This window comes from Lithobates pipiens, unplaced genomic scaffold, assembly GCF_037356315.1.
Source record: "Lithobates pipiens isolate NorthernLeopardFrog02 unplaced genomic scaffold, aLitPip1_a1.2 Scaffold_18, whole genome shotgun sequence".
NCBI lineage: Eukaryota > Metazoa > Chordata > Amphibia > Anura > Ranidae > Lithobates > Lithobates pipiens.
Window position 1 is genome coordinate 134273781 of NW_027507758.1, and position 23945 is coordinate 134297725.

At 42.8% G+C, this 23945-nt stretch overlaps 2 protein-coding genes across 2 annotated transcripts in view; both read right to left on the minus strand.

The window, feature by feature from the left end:
- Positions 1-12061, minus strand: part of LOC143989405 (kinesin-like protein KIF28) — a 38464-nt gene extending 26403 nt beyond the window's left edge. Inside the window, exon 1 of the mRNA XM_077489523.1 lies at positions 11911-12061. Coding sequence (XP_077345649.1) covers positions 11911-11943 — 33 coding nt within the window. The 5' untranslated portion in view covers positions 11944-12061. The remainder of the gene's footprint in view (positions 1-11910) is intronic.
- Positions 12043-23945, minus strand: part of LOC143989406 (kinesin-like protein KIF28) — an 88598-nt gene continuing 76695 nt past the window's right edge. The window contains exon 21 of the mRNA XM_077489524.1: positions 12043-12068. Coding sequence (XP_077345650.1) covers positions 12043-12068 — 26 coding nt within the window. The remainder of the gene's footprint in view (positions 12069-23945) is intronic.

The window sequence follows — 23945 nt, forward strand, 5'->3', positions numbered from 1 at the left end:
TATAGACCCGGGTTATATTTTCTTTCTTGTGCTGTTGAAATACATGCTGTATTTGGTATCCTGTCAAGATGTGTGACTTGGAGGCTGCGACCTCCATTTTTATGCTACCGCTGTATGTTAAACGGGCCCTTGCCCCATTGTTGAAAACTAATAAAATATATATTTGAAAAAAAAAAAAAAAAGATATGGTCCGACTTGGTTTGCCTTTAACCACTTCCCGACCGCCGCACGACGATGTACGTCGACAGAATGGCACGGGCAGGCATATGGGCGTACCTGTACGTCCCTGCCTTCCCGCGGGTCGGGGGCCCGATCGGGCCCCCGCCCGGTGCCTGCGGCGGTCGGTATTCGTTCGCGAGCGATCCGGGATGAGGGGGCGGCCATTCATTCATGGCCACCCCCTCGCGATCGCTCCCGACGAATAGAAATCCTTCGTGACATCACTTCCTCTCCTGTAATGTAAACACAGGAGAGGAAGTGATGTAATCTCTCCTCCGTGTCGGTATTTTTCGTTCCGACACCGAGGAGAGAGGATCGGTGAGTTGCACCAACACGACACTTCACAGTAGAACATGCCAGGCACACTCACACCCCCCCCGATCACCCCCCCAATTACCCCTGCCCCCCAGTCACAGTGACACCAATGTCATTTTTTTTTTTTTTTTGCATTGGTGTCATTTGTGACTGTAATAACTGTTAGGGCAGTTAGGGTTAGCCCCCTTTAGTTCTAATGTACCCCCCTAACCCCCCCAATAAAGGTTTAACCCCGTGATCACCCCCTGTCGCCAGTGTCACTAAGGCTGGGTTCACATTGCAGCGGTTTATGAGAACGAATGTGATTCGCACCGCACTGCAGTGCAAATCACATCCGATCTCTGTGCGATTCGAGTTCAGCCATACAGATAGTATGGCTGAATTCGCATCGCACCCGCCGCAAATTCGCACGGGACCCTTTTTTTGGCCCGCAGCAGAATCGGATCGCATGGGTGTTCACACCATGCGATCCGAGTTTGCAGATCGCACTGCGATATGCGAACTGATCTGGGGGTGTCATTAACATTTCACTGACACTCCCAGCAGTTCGCATAGGGCAGTGTGAACTGCCGCCGGGAGGCATGCGATGCGGGAACCCGCCCCGCATCGCTCCAGTGTGAACCCAGCCTAATAAGCGATCATTTTTCTGATCGCTGTATTAGTGTCACAGGTGACGCTAGTTAGGCAGGTAGGTATTTAGGTTCGCCGCAGCTTTTTATAGCGCCAGGGACCCCCATATACTACCGCATAAAGCCCCCTGATTGCCCCCTAGTTAACCCTTTCACCAGTGATCACCATATAACTGTTACAGGTGACGCTGGTTGGTTAGTTATTTTTTTATAGTTTCAGGGCACCCGCCATTTATTACCTAGTCTCACTAGTGTACCCCTAAATTTAGGGGTGTCTACTTTCCAAAATGGGGTCATTTGGGGGGGGTTTGTGCCATCTTGGCATTTTATGGCCTTCAAAACTGTAATGCCCTTAGAAAGCCTGAAGGCGGTGCTTGGTTTTCGGGGCCCCGTACGCGGCTAGGCTCCCAAAAAGTCCCACATATGTGGTATCCCCGTACTCAGGAGAAGCAGCAGAATTTTTTTTGGGGTGTCATTTCACATATGCCCATGGCATGCATGAGCAATATATCATTTAGTGACAACTTTGTGAAAAAAAAAAAAAAAAAGTTTGTAATTTTCCCGCAACTTGTGGCAAAATATAAAATATTCCATGGACTCAACATGCCTCTCAGCAAATAGCTTGGGGTGTCTACTTTCTAAAATGGGGTCATTTGTGGGGGTTTTGTGCCATCTTGGCATTTTATGGCCTTCAAAACTGTAATAGGTAGTGAGGAGTGAAGTCAAATATTTACGCCCTTAGAAAACCTGAAGGCGGTTCTTGGTTTTCGGGGCCCCGTACGCGGCTAGGCTCCCAAAAAATCCCACACATGTGGTATCCCCGTACTCAGGAGAAGCAGCAGAATTTATTTTGGGGTGTCATTTCACATATGCCCATGGCATGCGTGAGCAATATATCATTTAGTGACAACTTTGTGAAAAAAAAAAAAAAAAGTTTGTAATTTTCCCACAACTTGTGGCAAAATATAAAATATTCCATGGACTCAACATGCCTCTCAGCAAATAGCTTGGGGTCTCTACTTTCTAAAATGGGGTCATTTGTGGGGGTTTTGTGCCATCTTGGCATTTTATGGCCTTCAAAACTGTAATAGGTAGTGAGGAGTGAAGTCAAATATTTACGCCCTTAGAAAACCTGAAGGCGGTTCTTGGTTTTCGGGGCCCCGTACGCGGCTAGGCTCCCAAAAAATCCCACACATGTGGTATCCCCGTACTCAGGAGAAGTAGCAGAATTTATTTTGGGGTGTCATTTCACATATGCCCATAGCATGTGTGAGCAATATATCATTTAGTGACAACTTTGTGTAAAAAAAAAAAAAAAAATTATTTTTTGTCATTATTCAATCGCTTGAGGCAAAAAAATAAAATATTCAATGGGCTCAACATGCCACTTATCAATTTCCTTAGGGGGTCTACTTTCCAAAATGGGGTCATTTGGGGGGGTTTTGTACTGCCCTGCCATTTTAGCACCTCAAGAAATGAGATAGGCAGTCGTAAACTAAAAGCTGCGTAAATTCCAGAAAACGTACCTTAGTTTGTAGATGTGACAACTTTTGCGCAAACCAATAAATATACAATTATTGACTTTTTTTTTACCAAAGACATGTGGCTGAATACATTTTGGCCTAAATGTATGACTAAAATTGAGTTTATTGGATTTTTCTAATAACAAAAAGTAGAAAATATCATTTTTTTTCAAAATTTGCGGTCTTTTTACGTTTATATCGCAAAAAATAAAAATCGCAGAGGCAATCAAATACCATCAAAAGAAAGCTCTATTTGTGGGAAGAAAAGGACGCAAATTTTGTTTGGGTACAACATTGCATGACCGCGCAATTACCAGTTAAAGCAGCGCAGTGCCAAATTGTAAAAAGACCTCTGGTCATTTACCAGCAAAATGGTCCGGTCTGAAAGTGGTTAAATATACCTCCGCATACGCGGAAATTATGGCTCAACCTGCCTAAGTAAGTAATTTAAGTAATTTACGCCTAATGTCTGATGTTTTCCTATTTTATCCTCGAGACAACAAGTACACGTGGTGCACTGCACATGTTTATGATATGTGGTGGTTACACTTGCTTACTTATACCCTTGCCTTCACCCCTCAAACCGCACTTCCTCCTTCCCCCCTCCTCCCTCCTCCCCTCCCCCCCCTTCTTTTCTCATCTGGGGCTCTTCCCCCTCTTTTCTTTCCTGCTTCTTTGCTCTTCTCTCTATGCTACCTGCTGTAAAACCAGAAGGGAGGCATACATTTTTTATGTGATGTTTGAAACATGGCATTTCCACTCCTATTGCAATGGTGATTGGTATGCGGGCTCAGCTATGTATTTACTGTGTACTGGATACTGCATATCCATATGCTCTTGATGTATATATTGTATGTACCTCCTTTTCTGATAAAAACTGATTTACAAAAAAAAAAAAAAAACTGGTGTGCTATCCCTTTAAAATATAAATATATATGCAAAATATCAATATCAAAAAGCACCCCTTCACATCAGTATAAATTGCACAATATAATCATAGATATTTAGTGCATTGCCCACAAACAAGCAAACAAATATTTAACAAAGGGTTAACATATCAAATGCAAAAAACTCAGAAGTTTACATAGGTGTTTTGCTCAGTTGTCCACTTTAATAACCACCAAGTGCACACACTCTTTACCAGAAACCTAATATGCATAAGTAGTGCAGTAGCCCATAGTAAGCGCCTAAACTATTTGACGGCATTAAATTAAAATGTGACTCCATATGAGTACCATAATAGCTCTACTTCTTTGCTCTCCTTTAGTAAATAAATGCAACCATGTACTAAGAAAATTTGCAACCTGCCTCCAATTTTCCAGCATATGCACGGTTAAGCTAAAATAAAAGTATAAAACATTAAACTGACAGCACTTAAAGGGTAAGTTCCCCTTTACAGAAAATCTATAAGGTGAACTTACACTGGACTCCCTGACCACCACCCCCCGCAAGACAGTTTCAGCAGAATTCCGTCGGAAAAACCTTCAGAGTTTATTCTGATGGGAAAACCGGTCGTGTGTACAGGGCATTAGAGCACTTAATATCATGGAAATCATAAGCTGTGATTGAGTATTTATCGCTAAGTGAAATATCACAATCACATTCCACAAAAATAATAAAAACTGCATTCTAGCTGGTGCATGGCTGGGTGATGGAAGGCAGCAGAGCTTCATCTCATTCATTAAAGTATAACTAAAGGCAAAACTTTATTTTTCATTTCGGATACAGTGGAGAGGAAATAGAATGCTTTTCAGGTGTTCTTGCTGTCTGTGCCCCTGTTAAGGAGATTCACGCGCTCTATTTTTCCTGTTTACCATTATAATCGAAAGTGAAAGTATAAAAAAAACTCCAAATTTTGGGTTGTCCCCAAAAAAGTAATAAAGGGGAAATGGGGACACTAGTTCTGGTGACCTGGAGATCCCCAATGAATTCCCTTTTATTTTCAAGGATTTGCTCCCACTTACGGTTTGGATATGAGACAGGAAGTGAAGGGAAATCTCTTCTATGGGACACAGACAGTGAAAAAAAAAAAAACCTGGCTGGGGTTTTAACACTCCCTTGCGCTATCCAAAAAAATAAATAAAAAAAAAATCAGTTTGCCGACACTTCCGGGATGGGGTTTGATGTCAGTGCGAAGCTATTTTGTTATGGTTTTGTTTGTTTTTCACATTGATTAGCGCAACTTTTTTTGTCCACTTTAGTAAATCAACCCCAAAAATCCCTACATGCCCCTTAATCAAAGATTCCCTCATCCACAGAAGCGAGGTGGATGATCGAATGGAGGAATCCTCCCTGCTGTACCATTGTATTCTGACAGGATGTATCTTTAATAGCACTTTTGAAGAAAACAGAGACCAGTAATACATTAATCTTTTTTTACTCTTCAGGTGATGGACACTGGCAAGCCATAGATTAAAAAATGCACTCCCTATATAACCCCTCCCACTGGTGGGAGCACCTCAGTTTTTTCGCCAGTGTCTAAGGTGTTGGTCACGAATAAAGATGTGCTGTGCTGAGCTCCACTGGAGCAATCCTTGCTGGGGTAGGCTGTGCAGACAGATCCATTCGGAGTGTCTAATCTTGGCAGTATTGAATGGTACCCGGGCCTCGTATCCAAAGAAACAATGTTTTTGTCTGTGAATGCTCTCCTTTGGAAAGCTGGACCCTGAGATGCAGTACTTTTTGGTATTAAGGCCATTAATTTTTTTACTGCCAGGGTGCTATTACAGGTCCAGGATTGTGGGTTTCCTCTAGGATCCCCTGCTACTGAAGGTTTAACAGACCCCACTGTGAAGGGTGAAGATTGGATCTGTTGGTGTACCACAGAAAACCCTGTGGAAAAATGTAAGTGGAGCTTTCTAAGAAATGTGAAATTTTTTCTTATGAAATGTCTCCTTTAAATTAGTAAATGCTGTCATGCCTATGTGTCACCACTGGGGGCTGTATTGAGTACTCACGTCTCATGCTTCTCAGAAGCATGTTGTGTTTGGAAGCAGATGCTTCTCCTCTGGCCGAGTGACAGACCTCTGGTAAGTCTGGGGGGGTATTTTCTCCCCACAGACTCCCCCCTATGCCAAAATTTCTTTCCCTGTTCTTTGGGAAGGAAGCGCTGGACCCCCCCACCATTTCTCCTTCCTCGCAGGGATCCCCCGCCGCTCACTCGGGAAAGAGGCTCTTTTTGAAAGGGAGGGCCATGGGTGATGCGGGGGGTGGGGTTTAGCGCGGTGTTGGCGTCCTCCGGCGTCCAGCGTGGGAGGGTTTAGAACTTGCACAAGGTTCTCATACACGTTCTGGCTTATAAACTAGCCAAACGCACAACTGCTGAGATACCTACGGCGGTTTGACCTATATAGGCAGATGCTATCCTTGGTTCTGTGCACATTGTTGCTAAACACAAGCAGCTAAAATGCATGAGTGCAGGAACGCACATCAGCGGAGGATAAACTTCCATTGATCATGCAGATACCCCTGGCTAGTCTTCCTTTGCGGTGGAACAGCTATTTGAGGATGTTTGGATAATTCATCCAAAGAAATTCTAGTGGGAAAAGCCCCTCCTTTTTTTCCATTTAAGTAAAGGCGTAAATATATTTTTTTTTTTGAAAGCTCCTTCTGTTTGTGCCAGGGGCATCAGCCTCCAGGCAGTCACGATGGCTTCTGCCATCAGGTTCAATAGGTAATCCTCAGATTTAACCCTAGGGGTTACTGTAGCCTCCTTATCAGGCGGCGTCCCACTAGCTCAATAGGGGACTTCTTCTGCAGTTCTCACAGATCTGACAGGAAGACAAATGGGGGACTTCCTCAATAGCTCCAATCTGGAGTTCCAAGAGTCCCCGTCTCCTCGTTTTTTCTCAGATCAAACGTTCCTAAGGATCCAGAGAAAAAGAAGTCTTTCTCTCTGCATGGAATTTTTCCGATCAGTAGTCTCCTTCCTAAAAAGGGGAGAACTTTGGTTGTCTATCAACGTCCTGGATGCTTATCTCCATCTGCAGATCTTCCGCGCTCACCACAAATTTCTACACTTCAAGGTAGAATATCTTTATTTCCAGTTTGTAGCTCTACCTTTTCAGGCTAGCTACTGCACCTCGAGTGTGTATAAAGATCCTGGCCCCTCCTTTAGCCAGGTTAAGGGCTCAAAGTATAATGATACTAGCCTACTTAGACGATCTACTCTTGATAGGTCAATCGGTAGACCGTATAAACCGAGCTCTGATTAACACAGTCAGCTACCTGAAATACTTGGGTTGGCTCCTCAACCTAGTAAGATCCTCCTTAAAACCACCCAGGAGATTGCAGTACTTAGGGCTGATCATAGATACAGTCCACTAAAGGGTATTTTTACCCCAGGAAACGAAGAAGTATCCTTCTATTTATCTTTGCATGTGTTTATTAGGAAAGATGGTGGCTTCTTCAAAGCCGTTCCTTATGCGCAGTTCCATTCAAGACTGCTGCAAAACAGTATCCTGTCAATTTGGAACAAGAAGATCCAAACTCTGGACTTCCGTTGTGTTTATCTGCCAAAGTGCGTCAGAACCTCAATTGATGGTCGATATCCAAAAATCTTCTAAAAGGAAGATCCTTTCTACCAGTTACCTGGAAAGTGGTAACAGATGCCAGCCCTTTCAGCTGGTGAGCAGTCCTGGAAGAAACATCTGTCCAACGGAAATGGTCCAGATCAGAAATCACCTTGCCAATAAATATTATAGAGATTCGGGCAGTACAACTGGCCCTGGAGGTCTGCACGCTCAGACTATTGTCCTGTCAGGATCCAGCCTATGGCCACATCACCTTGGAGGCTAATCAGGGACGGGCCTGGTTAGTAACTAGATGGGAGACTGCCTGGGAATACCAGGTGCCGTAGGCTCAATTCAACAATGCCACAGCAGTGGCTTATCTCAATCACCAAGGGGGCATGAGAAGTCGTGCGGCCCAGAAAGAGGTGAATTTTTTTCTGTCTTGGGCAGAAAGTAATATTCCTTGCCTATCAGCAATTTCATTCCAGGAATGGAGAATTGGCAGGCGGACTACTTGAGTACTATTTTTTTCCGGGAGAATAGTTCTTTCTCCCTGGCATCATTATGTCAATATGCCAAGTGGAGTTCCCGACGTGGGTCTATTGGCGTCCGGGTTTAACAAGATCGACAACATTGTGTCAAGGACAAAGGATCCGATGTTATTGTTATTTCCATTGGATCAGTTTTTCACTGATCTATGCTTTCCCTCCTCTTCTGCTTCCATGCAGGAGGTGCAGGAGGTGATTCTGGTGGCCAAGCGTGGCCCAGGAGTTCTTGGTTTGCCGCGATCATAAAGATGTTGGTAGGTGACCCTTGGTCCTTACCACTGTGGCCAGACCTTCTTTCGTAAGGTCCGGTATTCCATCCTTCCTTCCAAACTCTAAATTTAACAGTTTGGCTATTGAGACCCACATTGTAAAATAAGATCGTGGGCTGTCGGCTTCAGTGGTTTCTACTTTGGTATGCTAGGAAGCTGGTCTCCAGTGTCATATACGTTATATTATACATTTTTATACATAATTAGTCTGGAAGGCATATGTCTCCTGGTGTGAATCCAGGGGTTGGCACTCCAGGAAATATGTCATAGGTAGGATCTTTGAATTCCTACGGGTGGGATTAGAAATGAAGCTGGCCCCAGTACTTTCAAAGGCCAGGTATCGGCCTTATCAGTGTTTTTTTCAACGGCCACTTCTCACTCTCTGGTTCGTAACTTATTCAGGGGGAAACGTGGATTAAATCCTCCAGTTAGGTCACCCCTGAATCTTTGGGACTTAAGATTAGTCCTATCGGCTTTACAAAAACAGTATTTTTGAGCCAATTCAGGATTTTTCCCTTGGTCCTCTTGATGAGGAGCATAATTTTCCTGGTTTCCATATCTTCTGCAAGAAGAGTACCAGGGTTGGCTGTTCTTTCTTATAAAGAGACATAATGGATTATTTTTAAAGATGAGGTTGGATTCACTAGATTCTATCAAGTAGATGTAAAAGAGCATGAGGCTATCGCCTTTGGGCGCAGTGTACTGCAGGCTGCAGTATGAGTCCTCTAGTCTCTTGGTGCCCTACTATTGTTGTGTCTCCCTTCCTTCCCTTCAGTTGGCATTGCTATGGGACATCCCACATAGTAACTACTATGGCTCTGTGTCCCCTGATGTATGAAAAGAAACAGGATTTTTAAAAACAGCTTACCTGTAAAATCCTTTTCTTTGAAGTACATCAGGGGACACTCCCTTCTTTGGTATACACATGTATTGCTTTGCTACAAAACTGAGGTGCTCTCACCAGTGTGAGGGGTTATATAGGGAGTGCAATTTTTAATTTAGGGCATGCTAGTGTCCAACATCCTGAAGGTGGCCTATAACCCACATAGTAACTACTATGGCTCTGTGTCCCCTGATGTACTTCAAAGAAAAGCATTTTACAGGTAAGCTGTTTTTAAAAATCCTGTTTTTGCCTTTCATTTCTATTTTAAACTGAATGTGTTATTTTACAAGTTAATCCTCTCCAATCACTTTAAGTTTTTTTGCTATTTTAAAGTGTCATTAACTAGTTGCCGACCAGCCGCCATGGTTATACGATGACAAGTTCGCTCTCCTGTTGAATTGCCGTAGCTGTATGGTGGAGCGTGCCTGCAGGTCGAGCGGACTCAATGTGTGCTAGCGACTCGCAGTCTCCTTTTACAGAGGCGGAACGAGGAACTGCCTTTGTAAACAAGGCGATTTCCCCGTTCTGACAGGGGACATGTCATAGATCTTCTGTTCCCAGTGATCGGGAACAGTGATCTCTGTCATGTCCCTGGCAGCCTATCCCTCCTATAGTTAGAACACACCCAGGGAACACAGTTAACCTCTTATTACATTAACTCTTTTACATTGATCAGTGCATTTTTATAGCACTGATCAATGTAATACTGTCACTGGTCCCCAAAAAATTTAATTTGGGGTCAGATTTGTCTGCCACAATGTCGCAGTCCTGCTAAAAATCGCAGATCTCCGCCATTACCAGAAAAAAACAATAAAAAACAAAGTCCCTAAATCTATCCCGTAGTTTGTAGACGCGATAACCTTTGCGCAAAACAATCAATATACGCCTATTGTGATTTTTTGTTTACCAAAAATACGTAGAAGAACATATATTGGCCTAAACTGATGAATACATTTTTTTTTATTATATTTTTTGGGGGGGATATTTAATATAGCAAAAGGTAAAAAATATAGCTTTCTTTTTTCAAAATTGTCGCTGTTTTTTTCTTTATAACGCAAGAAATAAAAGCCGCCAAGGTGATCAAATAGCACCAAAAGAAAACTCTATTTGTGGGAAAAAAAAGGACGTCAATTTTGTTTAGGTACAACGTCGTAAGACCGCGCAATTGTCAGTTAAAGCGATGCAGTGCTGTATCGCAAAACAAAAATGGCCTTGTCATTAAGGGGGCAAATTCTTCTGGTCCTTAAGTGGTTAAACCATACATTTTTCATTGTATATATTTCTTTAAAATTATTCTTTGGACCATGGTGCAGAAGCTTTACAAAAAGCATCTTGTCATTATCAGTAAATACTTGGTAGCTCCTGCCATTTCCATGAGCCTCCCTATTGTCAGTGACAATGCTATAGCAGCCGATTCTCTGGCCATTGTGTTGCCATTGTCAATGCGCATGCGCCTCGTTAACCTGAAAATTAAGCTTTTCACATTCTCTTTTCTCCTCTGGAAGCCTCCACATGTGACTCTTTGTGTTAGCCTGAGGGGCAGTTCCAGCAGGATGAATGGCATTTACTCTTCTGTTCTCCACCCCCATGTTCACCTTTTTCCCTTAAGGGTTGGCCCCAGTGGTAATGACTGACAGAGGCTTCTTTCCTGTCAGCCACCCCATGTGATACACACACTGCTGAGACTTGAGGGGCAGGTCTCAAGTGGGGTGAATGTGACCCATACAGGGAGTCTCACTGCCAGTCTATTATTAAAGAGCCTTCAACTTCTGAGTGACATCTGCAGCCTTTGTCAGAGCTTTCGGAGTTGCTTCACATTGCAGTAGGGAGAAGCTACTTTAGGTCATGTGGCCACGAATATGACAGTGAAAAACAGTATTTTGGAACATTGTTTTTCATGTGTGCTATAGATCATTGATTCTAATGTTTGATTTCCTGATGTTGTTCTTGACATTTTTACAATGGGTTTAATGACATTTTAAGGCCATGTCAGGTGGGGTAGTCATTTTCCTTATGGAGTTGTTTCCTTGCTGGCCTAGGATGCTGCAGAATCTCACTCACCAGGAAGTAATGTCTCATTGGTCAGGCCAGCAAGTGAGTTTCTTGGAAAAAGTAATTTGCCTTAGGCAGGCTATACACAGTACGTATTTCTTTCCTGCAAACATGGGTTACAGAAAAGGAATTCACACGATTCCCCCATCAACGCAGGCAGTGTTGACAGGGGAATCAGAAATTGTCTTCTCCTGGGCCACTAGTGATAATTGCAAGAGAAGCCAGCAGGCTGGTTGTACCCAAGTTGATCGATCGATCAACTTGGTATATTCAGTTTGCCCATTAACGGTCCGAATCCTGGCTAGTTCCTGCTGAACTGGCAAGGGTTGGGTGGTGGTATGTAGACTGTACATCCACAGCTGCTGCTATACTGCTGACAGGGGATGGAGCCCATCCTGGCTCCTGCAAAGGTTTAAGAAAGGAAGGGTGACCCCTGGAAGTTGCAAATCTATGGTGTCCTGCTGCAATGGAGTGGCAATCTCAGCCTGGACTCCGACTAGGCCACATCCAACATGTTTCACTCCGCCCACGGAGCTTTGTCATGGCTAAGCTCTGGGGGGCAGAGGGAAATGCGTTGAGGGCATTGCCTGGTCGGAGTCCAGGCGGAGGTTGCCACGCCATGAATTGCAGCAGGACACAATAGATGTGCGACTTTCATGGGTCACCCTTCCTTTCTTGAACCTTAGTGATCTTGTCACTAGGGATTTGTCTTCAGAGACAGGATCGCTCATCCTTAGAGACATGGCCCCATCTTTTACTAAAGGACAAAAATTCTAACATTTACTAGAACACCATCTCCAGGCAGTGCGTTGTCCCTGTTATTGTGTCTTGGGTGTATTCTAGGCACTTAAGTGCTTTTGAAAATGACTTTAAAAGTTTTGAACTAGAAATTCATGTATGAAGCAAGAGGTAGTATTATGTTATGACAGTAATCATATAAATGTGAATTTAATGTACATACCACCAAAGTAGATGCAGGGAGTAATGTTTTCATGCAGTCAATTAGAATATAGCCTTCCTTGGTACTTTCTATATCTGGCAGTGACCAGTCATGTTCAGGGCAGCCTTCTGCAAATCCATAAGAATATGTGTTTCAGTTTGAGTCTGTTAATTTTAAATCTGGAGAAATAATGAAGTAGACAGAGAATGTAAAAAAAATGTCTACACCCTAGTCTCATTTCCAGTTAGAGATGAGTGAATAATTACATTTGCTAGATATGCTTCTGTGATATGATCTCCTAGGTTCTAATTTACTGGTATTAACCCTTTCGCTGCCAGGCCTTGTGCACCATTTTTTAAACTTTTACATTGCTTTTTTATTTTTCCCTTACAGCTTGCAGAGTTTGTTAAAGACCCCCCAAACTATATTTTCTGAAAGCACATGACCAGTAGAATACAAATAAGGTGCTAATTTTTAGGGCACAATGATATTTGTGCAAATGTTTATCAAAACAATATTTTCATTAAACATACACTATTAGCAGATAAAAACACAGTACATTTTACAAAACTCCTACTAAATCTAAAAGCTTAACCTATATCAGTGTTTCTCAAATCCAGTCCTCAGGCCCCCCCAACAGGTCATGTTTTCAGGATTTCCCTCAGATGAAACAGCTGTGGTAATTGCTAAGGCAGTGAAACTGATCAAATCACCTGTGAAAAATAATGGAAAACCTGAAAACATGACCTGTTGGGGGGGCCTGAGGACTGGATTTGAGAAACACTGACCTATATTGAGTTAATAAATAACAAATATTTGTAGTTTTTAACCACTTGCTGACTAGCCACCATCATTATACTGCAGGAGGTCAGCACGATCCCGCAAACCGTTGTAGCTGTACGTCGGCTTCTCTAAGCTGGATAGCAGGTGCACATACACAGGTTGCATTGCTGGGGTGCCAAAGCTCGTGGCTGGTGGGCACGAGAGGCAGAACAGGGATGTGTGTATGTAAACACACACACACACACACACATCCCTGTTCTGTGAGGAGAGGCAGATCGTGAGTTCCTAATAGCTAGGAACCACGATCTGTCATCTCCTATAGACAGTCCCCCCCCCCCCCCCCACAGTTAGAACACACAGTCAGGGAACACAGTTAACCCCTTGATCGCCCCCTAGTGTTAACCTCTTCCCTGCCAGTGACATTTGCACAGCAATCAGTGCATTTTTATAGCACTGATCACTGTATAATTGTCAATGGTTTAAAAAATGTGTCAAAAGTGTCCGATGTGCCCACCATAATTCTGATAAAAATCGCAGATCGCTGCCATTACTAGTAAAAAAAAATAATAATAATAAAAATGCCCTAAATTTATCCCCTATTTTGTAGACGCTATAATTTTTGCGCAAGCCAATCGATATACACTTATTGTGATTTTTATTACCAAAAATATGTAGAAGAATACATATTGGCCTAAACTGAGAAAAAAATTTGCTTTTAAAAAAAAAAAAAATTGGGGATATTTATCATAGCAAAAAGTACAAAATATTGTGTTTTTTTTCAAACTTGTCGCTCTTTTTTTGTTTATAGGGCAAAACTTAAAAACTGCAGAGATGATCAAATACCACCAAAAGAAAGCAGCTATTTGTGGGAAAAAAGGGACATCAATTTTGTTTGGGTACATCTTCGCAGGACTGCGCAATTGTCAGTCAAAGTGACGCAGTGCCTAATCGCAAAAAATGGCCTGGTCATTGAGCAGTCAAATCTTCCAGGGCTGAAGTGGTTAAATTACACCTTTTTGCAAAATCGGTAAAACTGAACTTACGCAAAAATGTAAATAACCACATTTCTTTAAAAAAAAAATCTAAAGATTTTCATTGTTTCCTTACAGCTTTCAGAGTTTGTTAAAGATCCCCCAAACCATATATTTTCTGAAAGCATAGTAGAATAAAAAGAAGGTGTTACTGATTTTAAGGCCCCATGGTATTTGCACAAATGTTTATCAAAACAATATAGTCAAAAAAAATATTCTAAAGTCATTTTTAGCAGAAAAAAAAACAGCAAATTTTACAAAATTCCTGCTAAATTCCTACTAAATATAAAAGCTTAACCTGTATTGTTAATAAATAACAAGTATTTGAAATTTTGAAATTATGCCTTTTTGCAAAATGGTGACAACTGATTATACGCAAAAATGTAAACCACATTTCCCTAAAAATCCAAAGGTTTTCATTATTCCCTTACAGCTTTCAGAGTTTAACCACTTGCTGTCCGGCTCACGACAATATACGTCAGCAGAATGGATCTCCTGCACACACTGCATAAAAGCAGGATAGCGGCGTGCACCCGTTGCGCGAGCAAGCCCGTGGGTCCCGTGGACTTGATGTTCGTCGGCGGCCTGCGATCGCAGCAAGGAGAGGCAGAACGGGCATTTCATCATTCTGCCTAGTGACATGACCGGGATCTACTGCTCCCAGTGATCTCTATCATGTTTCAGTAAGCCCATCCCCCTACAGTTAGAACCTGCTGAGGGAACACACTTAACCCCTTGATTGCCTCCTAGTGTTCCCTGCCAGTGTCATTTTTACATTAATCAGTGCATTTTTTGTAGCACTCATCAATGTAATAATGTCACTGGTCCCCAAATTACAATTTGGGGTCAGATTTGTCCGCCGCAATGTCACAGTCCCACTAAAAATCGCAGATCATTGCCATTACTAGTAAAAACAATAAAAAATAAATAAAATTCCCTAAATCGACCCAGTAGTTTGTAGAGGCAATAACTTTTGTGCAAACCAAACAAAACATTGTTAGATGTAGTGAACAAGGGTTAGAACCTTTGTTAATTTTTTTTGCCGCTTGTGGCCCCATTGAGGAGATTTCCTCCCCACTTCCTGTGTGGTTAAGCGGACAGATTTTTTATCTATTCCCCACTTTAACCAACACTAAATAAAATGGTTTTATCTGGCGGCAGGTGTCACAGTAGAAATGTGGTATCTCCTTTTTAGTTTTGCATAGAATAGGGAAAGTTTAGAATCCTGCTATCCTCCCCCTCTGTGCTCCAGATTGGTAAGGTATGATAGAGTCGTCAGTGGTATTGACCACACTGTTGGCGGGTTGGGCACGTCCCTGGTTTGAGTTTGGGGGAGCAGCGAGACCCCCTCATCCTCTCGCCGGCACCCCATAAGAGGTGCTGGGGGAATCCGCTCGGTTGCGGTGGAGTGATCGCTGCTTGGCGGTCATTTCCTGTATGGGGGCGAAGGGATCAGCACGGTCCCGTGACGGAATTGGACCAGACATACTATGCATGCTCGAGATACACTGGCACACCCCATTTCTTGAAATGGGTGTGTGTGATTTCCGCATTTACACTGGAAAGAATTACCAGCAAGACAATTTAAAATGTAAACTTAAGGAATCAGGAGAACTACTGCCTCTACAAATTACTTCCACCTACGTGGGGTAAATAAAATGAGAAGGGAAAAAGTACATGTGGCGCTGTTCAGTTGAGTCACAAATTACAGTGATGAAAATACATAAATATATAACTGTGATAAGAATGTGTAAATAATAAACCTAATTTAAGTATGATTTGAAAATAATACAGTGGCTCATTTACGTGAAATAGCTGTATATTGAGAATAAGAATAAGTAAAAATGTGATGATCTCTTATCTCAGGTGTGTCCTCATACACCTGTGATTGGTGATTAATCTAGACAACCGACTGGTTAAGAAATTTAACCGAACATGCTTAAACTAATAATATTGTGCAAAAAAATATATGACCCCAGTAAATGGTCAACATAGGTGCTAATTAGACAGGTACATCTTAAAAAGTGAAATTAAAAAAATTGAATAAAGTCTTTAGTCCCATTGGTTTAAAACATTAGTGTTCAATAAAGTGCTTAGTGCTGGTGAAAAAATAGCGCTGGTCTAAATCCCTCTTCAAAAGGTGATCACAGCATACGTGACTTATCCATGCTCCTATTATGGCTGCACCCACCAGAAATTTCCTCCCCACTTGGGTTTTGAGGTATTCACAGTATTTGCCACCATGTAGCACCCTGGGAACTGGCCAATTCAAGATGTTTTAGTAGTGCTCCTCTCATATACCATGTAAAGGCGAGAAGGGCTCCAATAGTGTAATACTATCAAAACTTTTTATTTTCAATATAAAAGAAATGTGGAAATGTACTCAAATTTTAGCATAAGCTATAAGACATATAGTGTTGACACTAGCACCGCCGTCCTGGGCGGCGTTAACATATGTGCTTGCATCACTTCCGGTCGGCGAACGGGTAATCCTCCATGCCTTAGAAATTTATACTTTTCCTTGTCTTACCATGCCACCAATGTAGCAGCTAAATACAAATGAGTGTCTATACTCCTTTCAGGTAAAGTACCTTGGACATGTAATGATACTCTGGTAGACACTGAAGGCCACTATGTGTTTATCAAAGGATCGATTGGGGGCACACGGGTGACGCTCGCCACCATCTACGTTCCTAATGACCGGCATTTCTTCACCATATACTGAACTTATTCATGAAATTTAAAGAGGGTCAGTTGATTTTATGAGGTGATTTCAATATACCCCTGGCCCCCTCGGTGAACATCTCATCTGGTTTCGCCTCAGTCCACTCTAGCATTCATAAATGCATAACACAGGACCTACACAATGCCCAACTGATAGATGTTTGGAGACTACATCACTCTGGGAGAGGGATTATACCTTCTACTCATCTCCACAGGTGGTGCATGACCCTGTGATAGGCAATATCACATGGTCAGACTATGCGCCTATTACCATGCGCTATATCCTCTCACCAATCTTGACCACCAGAACTAGGTTCTGGAGATTGAACGACAGCCTGTTACAGACACCAGTAGTTCTGGCCGATGTCACGAATGAGCTAAAGCACTATTTCCAAACAAATGACAATTCTGAATATGACCTGGGTAGCCTATGAGAATTCCATGAGACCGTATTAAGAGGGATGCTAATTAAACATGGTGTGCCCATCAAACGGGAACGAGAACAACAACTGCTTCAGCTTCTTCATAAGATACACAAAGTGGAATCGAAACATAAACGAACACCTGTAGCCTCACTGGAAACTGAACTGTTTTCCCTTAGAAGGCAAACAGTGGATTTACTATATTATATTATTAAGCTTACCTACGAATCTGGCAATAAATGCGGGAAACTATTGGCTAAAGCGATTAGAAATCACAGAATCAAAGACTTAATACTACATATATACCCCAAATCATAGCACCCTTGGGGCAAAAAAGGGTCATGCCTACCCAGATTGTGCAGGAATTCAGGGACTACTACTCTTCTTTATATAATCTCCCAGTGCGGTCTTCCAATGAAGCAGCAATTATTATACAGGATTTATATAGCACCAACAGTTTATGTAGCACTTTACAGCTTGAGAGTAGACATTACAAATTCAATGCACTTTAATACAGTAGGAATCAGAGGGCCCTGCTCCCTAGAGCTTACAATCTAAGAGGGAAGGTCAAGAGATACAAAAGGTAATAACTGTGGGTAATGTGCTGATTGAGAAGATAAATGTACAGTTGTTAGGTGGGGGCAAGATAGGCTTCTCTGAAGAGATGAGTTTTCAGGGATTGTCTGAAAGTGGATAAAGTAGGAGAAAATTGGACAGATTGGGGTAGAGCATTCCAGAGGATGGGAGAGGCTCTGGAGAAGTCCTGAAGGTGAGCATGGGAGGACTACATTGCCTCGTCCTGAATTCCCCTCACTCACTGCAGAGGTAGGTGTGGAGATGGACAACCCCATCACCCTAGAAGAACTGCAATGAGCGAGGGATGAAACCTGGCAAAGCATCAGGTCCTCATGGGTTCACCCTATAGTATTACCAATCCCTCCTACCACTTCTAGGCCCTTATGTGGTGAAGCTGTCCAACGCTCTCAGTGAAGGGGTGCATTTTCCTAGAGATATCCTGAGGGCCCACATCTCCCTTATACCTAAAGACGGTAAGGACCACAAGTCTTATTGATATTACTGTAATGTGTCTCAAATGCCGGACAGATAGCTGGCTTTTATCAAAGTAATTACCCATGTATATTTTCTATTGTGGTTGTCATTGCGCATACCTTCCCTGACTTTTAACTAAAAACAATAAAAATTTATATTTGAAAAAAATAAAAATAATCCTTCTATCCGGGGCTCTGTCACTTTCTGTTCAGGGGACGTTTTACCAAGCAGGAAGTGAGGAAAAATCTGCAACAGACAGAAGTAAAAAATCTTGCAGAGGCACCTGTGTAATCGGGGTGGAATGTCTACCTTTTGACCCCTAAGCTCTTTACTGTCCTGACCCCTCTTTTCTTACTCTTTTCCCCCCCCCCCCCCCCCCCCCTACATGTTGCAGTACTACCCAAGTATTTATTACTTGACCTCTAGTCTCATTAGACTGGAATGGTGACACACACAGAGCTTCCCCTCCAGAGAGAACGTGGCCAGATTAAGAACAAGAGCCCTAGCCTACCTGTAATGAGTGGGCCTCACTTGTAGAGAGGATAGTGGGGCATACATATCCACTTTAACTTGGACATGACATTGTAGATATACAAGCTCTTACATTATACTAGACAATCTGAAGCTTGACATCGTATTTTAACCCCATGATTGTGTGACACCATTGTAACAAAGCTGATTTCTACTGATTAAGTATCATTGTTCATCGAACCTATTTGTTTACTTTGCACTTTCTCTGTCTTACTTTCTTTATATCAATAAAACTAAGATTGAATTAAAAAATCTTGCAGAGGTGCCAGCATTTTCTAAATAAATAAGCATTTTTACTTATATCTTGTTAGAGAAATTTCCCTTCGCTCCTTGTCCTTTTATCAACCTTTTTACCAAACAGGAGGCAAAGAAATCTCTCCAATGGAGCCTCTGATAACAATAAAATCCGATAGGAGTTCTAATCCTTCCCCACTTCATCCAAGGCTAAAAAATAAATGTTTTGGGTATAGATACAGACTCATTATCACAAGATCCTCCATGTCATGTAACAGCAACTCTGTTTAGTTAAAGCAGCAGCTACAAAAGGGTACATGCACAAAGTTTGCAGACACAAGGGAGCCGTAGGTGGTGCGCACAGCTAGCTATAGATGCCTGTGTGGACATGTACTCCTGTAAACATTGATGCCCCTTTGCATCAGCATTTACCCACTCGTGTGTATGGCATATTTGCTGAAATCATAAGTCTCGTGCTTGGGCAAAATACATATTACATACATGCATACAATAGACGTACCGACATCCCTCTTGTCTTAAACCATCAGAGGCGATGATGTATACCAAAGCGAGAGATAATCGCCAATAATGTAAAATCTTTTACAAATCAACTTTATTAGATATAATGCAACTTACTCAATCTAGGATAAAAAACAGCTTCAATCAGTTTTCAATGTATAAAATAATGATCCTTGGTTAATCCAAAATGACGTGATGACATGGATCTGTACCTCCACCTGACCAGTTTCATCACAAGAAGGGCTTCTTCCGGGGCAAGTCTTGATTGAAGCTGTTTTTTATCCTGGATTGAGCAGGTGCATTACTTTTAATAAACTTGAATTGTAAAAGGTTTTACACTATTGGCGCTCATCTCTTCTTTGATATACATCATTGGCTCTGATGGTTTGAGAAAAGAGGGATGTCGGTATGTCTGTGGGCTGTTAACAAGTGACTTCCATCGTCTTCCCTTTGCTGGGCAAACAGTGGATGGTTTTATGAGACACATGAGCCTTCTTTGACCTCCCGTAATAGGAGGTCTATGCTCTCTGGTAATGCTGTCCATACACTATACAAAAAAAGTTATAACCCATTTTCGAAAACGAACATTAGGCCATAAGAGCAAACAATAGTGCCATCATGTAATGACCAATAAATCGTTCAATGGACATAAATTAATCAATTTTTTGTTGGTTTTTTCACATATACCTTGTGCAAACAGTTTGGATGAGAAACACATTAACCTTTCAATTTATCGTTCATTCGGCAGAAAATTTCCAATGTCCAAATGTCCTTCATTTTCTGGACTCAAAAATGTCCCAACCGATTACTGCCCATTAACTAGCCGAGAAACAAATGAACTGTCTAAATGACCGACTTTCGGACTATTTTTCGTATAGTGTATGGCTAGCATAAGTTCACATCTATATGTGGTGGTGGTGAATTCACATAGAGGTGTGTGGGATTCTGGAACTTAAAGGGGGTGTAAACCCTCATGCATTCTATGCATTAAGGTGAAAAACATTCTGTAGTGAAGCTGCCCCCCAGAGCCCCCTTTTTACTTACCTGAACCCTATGTTTCTAGTGACGAGAACGAGCCCAGCAACTACAGCCACTGTCTCGGGTCCTCATTGGATAGATTTATAGCAGCAGGCCATTGGCTCCCACTGCTGTCAAATCCAGAGGAACAAGAGCCGGGAGGCGGGGCCGAGTCCTGCTGTCTGTGTCAATGGACGCAGCAGCAGGACTCAGGAGCGCACTCGCACAAGTGCCCCCTTGGAATACGGGTCACTGAGGGGATACTCGATGCGGGGAGGAGCCAGGAGCGCTTCTGGGGGACCCCAGAAGAGGAGGATTGAGGCTACTCTGTGCAAAACCCTTACACAGAGGAGGTATGTATACCATGTTTGTTATTTAAAAAAAAAAAAAAAAAAAACACGCAAAGCTTTACAAACGCTTCAAGGCACATCTAACTGGTTACACTGAATTTGGGACTTGTGTTAGTATCAGGAAACTGATACATTGGTGGTGCAGCTTGTTATATTTTTTTGTATCTTTTATTTTTTTTCATAAGCGCAGCTTCTATTATTAATCATACATACATACATACATGCATGCATGGGTAAACTCTGATGCAGAACAGCAAGTAAGCGTTAACATAAATATACTTCTTTGGCCAGCTGTACGACCCATCTTTGGCTCGCTGAAGCTGGAAGAATACTAGGAGTTTTATGCATCTGTGTGCAGGTACGCTAAATGAAGCTGTGTAGGATTCTAGCTGAGCACAAATTGGGACAAACAGGATACATGGGCAAGACAGCAGTGACTATCTTCCAGGCTGCTCAGGATGTGCTACTGATGACAGGTGAGCCATCCTGGAAGAGAAGTAGTCACTGTTCTTAGAAACATTAATTTTCACATCTTTGAAAATACCAACGATTTCTGGACACATCTGTAGTTGCAACCTAAGGACATGGGCTACATCACTTGATTGTTCACATGATCACAGAGGCGGCTCTCTAATTAGGCAGTTTAGGCGTTTGCCTAAGGCCTCGCAATCCAAGGGGCCTCGCAAAAGCCTAATTTGCCCATAGCTCAACAACCCTGGGATCGTCACGCAATTTGTACCATGTCCCAATCTGGAGTGCTGGCGAATCAGAGTCCCGGAATGCCCGCGGGATGCCTTGGTTCCCATGAGCAGCGCTTTGTATGACAGCCGCAAAGTGCCATCTCTCCCTGGCTGACATTCACAGATACGGAGCTCCGCGTGCTGACCCCGCCCCCTCCTCCACCTGCTGTGATGTTTTCCTGGACACAGAGGAGGAGGCGGGGAGGAAGGACAGCCACGCAGCTCTGCCAGGACAGCGCTGATCTGAGGTCTTTTTTAATAGACTAAGGCTGCGTACACACGGGCGGATTGTCTGTTCAACTTAGTCCGCTGAACCGTGTTTCAGCGGACAATCCGCTCGTGTGTGGGCTTCAGCTGACTTTTTCAGCGGACAATCTGACGAACAAAGTCTTACGGAATTTCCGTAAGACAGTCCGTTCAAACTTGGTTTTGTCCGTCCAAACTTGGTTTCAGCGGACAGTCCGCTTGTGTGTAGGCAAGTTGGACGGACTAAGTATGGCGCATGCTCAGAAAGGATTTACACGGCCGAAGGTTGCATTGCAGTGTATAGGACGTAGTTTTTCTAGTCCCGTCGTACGTGCTGTGCACGTCATCACGCACGCTTTCAGCGGACTGTCTGCTCATCGTGTGTGGTCAAGTCCGTTCATGCTAATTTTGAACGGACTGTCTGTCGGATTGTCTGACGAACTTAGTTGGGCAGACAATCCGCCCGTGTGTACGCGGCCTAAAAGTGAGACTTACGGGGGGGTAAACATACATTACACTTGGATTTGTTTGTATATCCACTTGGAGAGGATATATGGGCACTTTGGGATTTTAGAAGACTTGGTGCTACAAGGGGGGATGGATATGAAATCCATTCCCCTCACCCCCCAGCACAAGTCTTTCCCCTTCCCAAGGAACCACCCCCTGCAAGTGTTCGATGGATACTGCAGCAAAGTGAGAGTTTGCTTGTCATTACCAATCTCTGACCATCTCCTGTTTGTATCTCTGCAATCTCTGACCATCTCCTGATTCTATGTCTGCAATCTCCGACTGTCTCCTGTTTGTATCTCTGCAATCTCTGACCATCTCCCGTTTGTATCTCCTGCAATCTCTGACTGTCTCCCGTTTGTATCTCTGCAATCTCTGACCGTCTCTCATTTGTATCTCTGCAATCTCTGACCGTCTCCTGTTTTTATCTCTGCAACCTCTGACCGTCTCCTGTTTTCATCTCTGCAATCTCTGCCCGTCTCCTGTTTTTATCTCTGCAACCTCTGACCGTCTCCTGTTTTTACTTCTGCAACCTCTGATAATTTCCTGTTCTTATCTCTGCAATCTCCGACCATCTGCTGTTTTCCCCTCTGCAATCTCTGACCATCTCATGTTTTTATCTCTGCAATCTCTGGCCGTCTCCTGTATCATGCCTGCATTGTCTGACCATCTCCTGCATCATGTCTGCAGTCTCAGACCATCTCTTGTATCATGTCTTCAGTCTCTGACCATCTCTTGTAACATGTTTGCAGTCTGACCATCTATTGTATCATGTCCACAGTCTCTGACCATCTATTGTATAATTTCCACAGTCTCTGACCATCTCTTGTACCATGTCTTCAGTCTCTGAACATCTCTTGTATCATATCTTCAGTCTCTGACCATCTCTTGTATCAAGTCTGCAGTCTCTGACCATCTCTTGTATCAAATCTGCAGTCTCTGACCATCTCTTGTATCAAGTCTGCAGTCTCTGACCATCTCTTGTATCAAGTCTGCAGTCTCTGACCATCTCTTGTATCAAGTCTGCAGTCTCTGACCATTTTGTATCAAGTCTGCAGTCTCTGACCATTTTGTATCAAGTCTGCAGTCTCTGACCATCTTTTGTATCAAGTCTGCAGTCTCTGACCATCTCTTGCATCATGTCTGCAGTCTCTGACCATCTCTTGCATCATGTCTGCAGTCTCTGACCATCTCTTGCATCATGTCTGCAGTCTCTGACCATCTCTTGTATCATGTCTGCAGTCTCTGACCATCTATGTGTGCAGTCTCTGACCATCTCTTGTATCATTTCTGCAGTCTCTGACCATCTCTTGTATCATTTCTGCAGTCTCTGACCATCTCTTGCATCATGTCTGCAGTCTCTGACCATCTCTTGCATCATGTCTGCAGTCTCTGACCATCTCTTGTATCATGTCTGAAGTTTCTGACCATCTATTGTATAATTTCTGCAGTCTCTGACCATCTCTTGTATCATGTCTGCAGTCTCTGGCCATCTCTTGTATCATGTGTGCAGTCTCTGACCATCTATTGTATCATGTCCGCAGTTTCTGACCATCTCTTGTATCATGTCCGCAGTTTCTGACCATCTCTTATATCATGTCCGCAGTTTCTGACCATCTATTGTATAATTTCTGCAGTCTCTGACCATCTCTTGTATCATGTCTGCAGTCTCTGACCATCTCTTGTATCATGTCCAAAGTTTATGACCATCTATTGTATAATTTCCGCAGTCTCTGACCATCTCTTGTATCATGTCTGCAGTCTCTGACCATCTCTTGTATCATGTCTTCAGTCTCTGACCATCTCTTGTAACATGTTTGCAGTCTGACCATCTCTTGTATCATTTCCACAGTCTCTGACCATCTCTTGTACCATGTCTTCAGTTTCTGAACATCTCTTGTA